The following is a 6000-nucleotide window of genomic DNA, read 5'->3' on the forward strand; positions in this document are numbered from 1 at the left end:
ACAGTAGGCCTGTATGTAAAAACAGATACAACACAGGATTGATATCCCTCATATTAAATGTTTTAAAATAATCTTACCTGTGAGTTTTAGATCCAGAAGGAAATTTTGAGACAACTGCTTCTCTGCTCTAAGATTGTAAAGCTTTATAATTTCCCTAATGGTTGGCAACGGTGGTAAACGGTATAGAGTCATCTTTTTCTAATCTGAAACCAAAACATAATAGGTACAAATTATATGATACACAAAATGATATAATGTCCACACAAATGTTGTTACTTAAAATTATTTGCTGGAAATGTGGGGGCTGCATTTATTGAACAAATTTACACTTCATCTGAATACTAACACGCTCCACCAGGGTAACTTTTGTAAATTGGAAACCAGTAGCCAGGTCCTAAGCCCCAAAAATGCCGCCTCCAAATAAAAAATGAATAAAATGTAATTAATAGGAGTATGTCAACACAGGACAGAAAAACAGCTTTAAGTCCAGCTGTGTATTTTGCTGCAATTCTGTCAAAGTATACCAAAAGGTGTGAAATCTATTGATAAAATGTGGCTGCAAATCAAGTTTTCACATGTCTGATCAACATGTCAAAAGCTGTTTTTAATTAAAATAACACTTTAAAGGGGTACTCCGGTGGAAAAAATGTTTTTTTAAATAAACTGGTTCCAGAAAGTTAAACAGATTTGTAAATTACTTTTATTAAAAAATCTTAAGCCTTCCAGTACTTATCAGCTGCTGTATGCTCCACAGAAAGTTGAGTTGTTATTGTCTGTCTGACCACAGTGCTCTCTGCTGCCACCCCTGTCCATGTCAGGAACTGTCCAGAGCAGGAGGGGTTTGCTATGGGGATTTGCTCCTACTCTGGACAGTTCCTGATATGGATAAAAGTGTCAGCAGGATTCCTAGCTGGTTCTTCAGTCGGGATTCCTCTGAAATGCTGCAGTATACCGTACCTTAAAAAAGGGAATCTGTCCACTTCATACTGCCTGTGCTTAAGAGGCCTGAAAACTCCTGACAGGTTCCCTTTAATCAGACTCTGTAACTAGGTTTATGCCATGGTATCGGAGGGCAGCTTATACTAGATACAGAGTGATGCATCTCTAACATCAGTGGTCCCCAAACTGTCTGGGCATGCTGGGAATTCTAGTTTTGCACCACATGGAGGTTCACAGTTTAAAGACTACTGTCTTACATGGTTCTGCAGATATTCTGATGAATAGTAAGGACATGAGGCGCTGTGTACACAAGTCCACTCCATTATGTGTACCCATGCGGATCGCCGCCCTCCAACCATCAGAAGCTGATTGGTAGCTGTCTATATTGCTGTCTGAATGGTAGCTGCCTATAGTGTATTGTATATATTATATAATATGTACCATATATAGGTGGCAGCTGCACAGACATCTTATCTCAGAAACCCACAGCATAAACCTAGTGACAGATTCTCTTTTAGGGTCACACTTGGTGTATTTCACACTGCGGATGAGCTCCCTGTTGTGGCGGGGTAGCTCTGTGTGTCTACTCATAGCAGCAGATTTCCCACTGCAGGTCTGCTACGAGCAGACACACATGCTGTAGGGAGCTTGCCCAAGTGACTGGCTGCATCCGCAGGGTGAAATACTCTGCAGATGTGCTACATGTGAACCTACGCAGTGTATTCACACATATAGTATCCTGCGCATATTTAATGCGCAGGATTTGAAGCTGCAGATTTTAATGTGAACTAAATGACAATCCTGTGCATCAAATATGCACAGGTTATTGTACACGCGAATACATCCTAAAGCAGGGGTCTCAAACTCCTGGCCCGTGGAACAAAATTTTGCGGCCCGGGCGCTGGGGTGGTGGATTTCTTCGGGCAAGCAGTGCTAAATGCCGGAAGACTTCATAAACGTCGGCACACAGTGCTACTGTACCCATATCTCCCTGTTGCAGCCTATAACGAGCCTTCCTGAAGAGATGCACGCAATTGGGGACATCAACGTATCCATAGCGCGGGGCGCTGACGTCCTCCACGGCACATGTGATGACGTCACCTAACGTGCGCATTCCCCGCAAAGAAGGCTAGTTTTAGGCTGCAGAAGGGAGATGTAAGTACTGTAGCTGTGAAACTTAAAGGGGTACTCCACTGGAAAACATTTTCTTCAATCAACTGGTGCCAGAAAGTTAAACAGATTTGTAAATTACTTCTATTAAAAAATCTTAATCCTTCCAGTAGTTATCAGCTGCCATATGATCCACAAGAAATTGTTTTCTTTTTGAATTTCCTTTCTGCCTGACCACAGTTCTCTCTGCTGACACCTCATTTTAGGAACTGTCCAGAGTAGGAGCAAATCCCCATAGAAAACCTCTCCTGCTCTGGACAGTTACTAAAATGGACAGAGGTGTCAGCAGAGAGCACTGTCTTCAGGCACAGGGGTGTGGAAATAAAAAAATAAAAAAAACTACTCGTCCAAGGGACTAAAGCGGTACACAATCTACTTGTCCCTCAAGAAAATCCACTTGTCCTGGTAGATGAAATAATTTCAACCAAAATAGTACGATTCACCCCACTAGACCACCAGGGATGGATATAAGATCCCTTTAGACACTGCTGTCAAGTTAGACAGCGGTGATCTAATGGTTTAATAGCGGCCATGGCGATCGCAGTATGCCAGGATATTAGTGGCGGGAGAGCTGTAGCTAGCTCCTTTTACACCCAAGGCAAGCCCAGAAAATTGCTCCCCCCCCCCCCATCTGACATGATGGGGGCATTATATGTGAGGGGCACATGATGGGGGCATTATATGTGAGGGGCACATGATGGGGGCATTATATGTGAGGGGCACATGATGGGGGCATTATATGTGAGGGGCACATGATGGGGGTATTATATGTGAGGGGCACATGATGGGGGCATTATATGTGAGGGGCACATGATGGGGGCATTATATGTGAGGGGCACATGATGGGGGCATTATATGTGAGGGGCACATGATGGGGGCATTATATGTGAGGGGAACATGATGGGGGCATTATATGTGAGGGGCACATGATGGGGGCATTATATGTGAGGGGCACATGATGGGGGCATTGTATGTGAGGGGCACATGATGGGGGCATTGTATGTGAGGGGCACATGATGGGGGCATTGTATGTGAGGGGCACATGATGGGGGCATTATATGTGAGGGGCACATGATGGGGGCATTATATGTGAGGGGCACATGATGGGGGCATTATATGTGAGGGGCACATGATGGGGGCATTATATGTGAGGGGCACATGATGGGGGCATTATATGTGAGGGGCACATGATGGGGGCATTATATGTGAGGGGAACATGATGGGGGCATTATATGTGAGGGGAACATGATGGGGGCATTATATGTGAGGGGCACATGATGGGGGCATTATATGTGAGGGGCACATGATGGGGGCATTATATGTGAGGGGCACATGATGGGGGCATTATATGTGAGGGGCACATGATGGGGGCATTATATGTGAGGGGCACATGATGGGGGCATTATATGTGAGGGGCACATGATGGGGGCATTATATGTGAGGGGCACATGATGGGGGCATTATATGTGAGGGGCACATGATGGGGGCATTATATGTGAGGGGCACATGATGGGGGCATTATATGTGAGGGGCACATGATGGGGGCATTATATGTGAGGGGAACATGATGGGGGCATTATATGTGAGGGGCACATGATGGGGGCATTATATGTGAGGGGCACATGCGGCCCAGCCTCACCCAGCCTCTACCTCCAGTGCCCCAGATAATTTGAGTTTGAGACCCATGTCCTAAAGGGTCATCTGGAGAGTAATTTTTATGTTTCCATTTCTTACTTGCACTTAACATGTAGGAATGTCCCCTGCTGCATTTGGCTCAACAGTATGATATACCAGTGGGAAACACTGTGGTATACTGTACTAGTTTCCCTCTGCTGCGTTTACGTGCTAAGTGTGCACAGTGCCTGATGAACATAACATGGACAGCTCCATCACAGCAATGCAGAGGAGCAGTTTACACAAGGATTACATGACTAGAGATTATAGCTGGTCCTTCATCATATGTATACAAGTGAATATCCTAGTGAAATTCTGACATTAAGAAGGGGACATATGACCTTCAGTGCATAGCAGGACGTGTAGTGTTGCCCTCCGTTGCCTACAGCCCCAGCGTTATATACACACAGCCTTTCAACCGGGCAGTTACCTTAGTCTCACCACTGACTGAATAACGCACTCCTGTCAGCCAGTCACGTGTGCACGATGCCCTAATCTACCGCTGAACACTACGTCTCTCCACACACTTCACACCTGTTCAGTCAGGACCGCACTTCCGCTGTTCACACTGTACGCGTCAGCCGCATGACATTATGGAATACACACCCCGCTAACAAGAGCTTACACTTCAACATGCGAAAAAAATTATTCCAGCAATAAATTCCTTTTACTGACACAATAAAAAAGCATCAAGATACGTGTTGGGGATAAAGGACCTTTGCGACGTCATGCCCACGTGATCGGTCACATGCAAGAGAGGAGTCAAATCGACCCAGCAAGTCTTCCGCCTGCATAGTTTGGAGTCTGACTCCTCCCCTAAAAGTGGTCAGGAAACCAGCAAAGGTCCTGCAGCTCTCTGGGTTGTAGCCTCTAGTTTGCAGATAGATTCTAATGGAGGCTGGAGGACTCTGCTGAGGTCTTCACCACGTGACCAGCCCCCCGTATTGGTGGCGTCAGACTCCTGCTTGGTTTGTTGGAGGAGTTTCGTGCACGTGCAGTTCCTTTTAGGCTATAAAAGTTTGTAGTCCTTCAGCAGCCATTGAATAAAACGTGTGTGTTTGGCTTTACAAGAGGACATATACCTGGACTGTGCTTTAGGCTCAATTCCCATTAGTGTTCGGTGCATACACAGCATCATATGTGAAGCCTGCTGCTATATCCATGGTGTACCCCATTCTTTTTAAGTGAGCGGACTGGAGTCAGCTGGTGACTATTTTTCTGACCGTATCTGGCTTTTCACCAGAAGACAGACTGAAAGAACTTCTTTATTTTTTAAGGCTTGAACAGTTATTCCAAAACTGCAGCATGTTTTAATGAAGTGTGTAGATATTGATGTTTTGCATCCAATTTTTTTCAGTAGAAGTCCTTGAGTCACATGATGAAATGCTAACTCATTAAAACTAATTTTAGCTGTTGCACTCCTCATGGTAAATAGAAAATATTTCTAATATACTTTGTTTAACCCCTTAAAGGAAATCTGTCATCAGAATCACCCGCACTAAACCTGTTACACAGGCTTGTAGTGCGGTGATCCTGATTAAAACGCTCCTTACCTGGTTAAAAACGGTTCTGTGGTTCTTCAGATATCTTTATTTTTAGTTTTCTGTTATTCCCTGGCTTGGGACTCAGTGGGAGGTGTTATCATCTGGGACTCGGCCACAAGTCATTCTAGCTGGGCTCCCCCTCAGAACTCCAGGCTGCACTTCCTGTGTTTGGGTTCGGTTTAACGTCTGAGAATGAGGTGGGGGGAAAATGTGCTCTTCAGCTTTTTAACCCCTAAGGACCAAGGGCGTACAGGTACGCCCTTGCTCCCTGGTACTTAAGGACCAAGGGCGTACCTGTACGCCCGTGGGAATTTCAGTCCCCGCCGCGCGCCGGGCGGGGACCGTACCGAGGTGACTGCTGATATCTATCAGCAGGCACCCCGCGCAAATGCCCAGGGGGATCATCAGACCCCCCCATGTCGGCGATCACCGCAAATCGCAAGTGAATTCACACTTGCGATTTGCGGCTATTCCGGGTCTATAGGGACCCGGTGACCCTGAAAATAAAGGGGATTGCGGATGTCCTAGACACCCACGATCCCCTTGAAGCAATAGGAGTGAGGTGGCAGAGGTGCCACCCCTCCTATCTCTGCTATTGGTGGTCTAGACGCGACCACCAATAGCAGATTGGGGGCGGAGGGGTTTACTTTCGGTTTCCCCGTTCTGCCCACCC

At 46.1% G+C, this 6000-nt stretch overlaps 1 protein-coding gene across 7 annotated transcripts in view; it reads right to left on the bottom strand.

The window, feature by feature from the left end:
- TFB1M (transcription factor B1, mitochondrial) overlaps window positions 1-5091 on the bottom strand; it is a 179521-nt gene extending 174430 nt beyond the window's left edge. Inside the window, exons 1-2 of one of the 7 annotated variants that reach the window (XM_056567057.1) lie at window positions 4500-5091; window positions 78-203 (exon numbers count right to left, since the gene is read on the bottom strand). In XM_056567057.1, the coding sequence (XP_056423032.1) occupies window positions 78-192 (115 nt within the window). In that variant the 5' untranslated portion in view covers window positions 193-203; window positions 4500-5091. The other 6 variants (XM_056567058.1, XM_056567056.1, XM_056567060.1 and 3 more) reach the window with 6 other exon arrangements.
- Window positions 5092-6000: the final 909 nt, after the last annotated feature.

This window comes from Hyla sarda, chromosome 3, assembly GCF_029499605.1.
Source record: "Hyla sarda isolate aHylSar1 chromosome 3, aHylSar1.hap1, whole genome shotgun sequence".
In the NCBI taxonomy this organism is placed as follows: Eukaryota; Metazoa; Chordata; class Amphibia; order Anura; family Hylidae; genus Hyla; species Hyla sarda.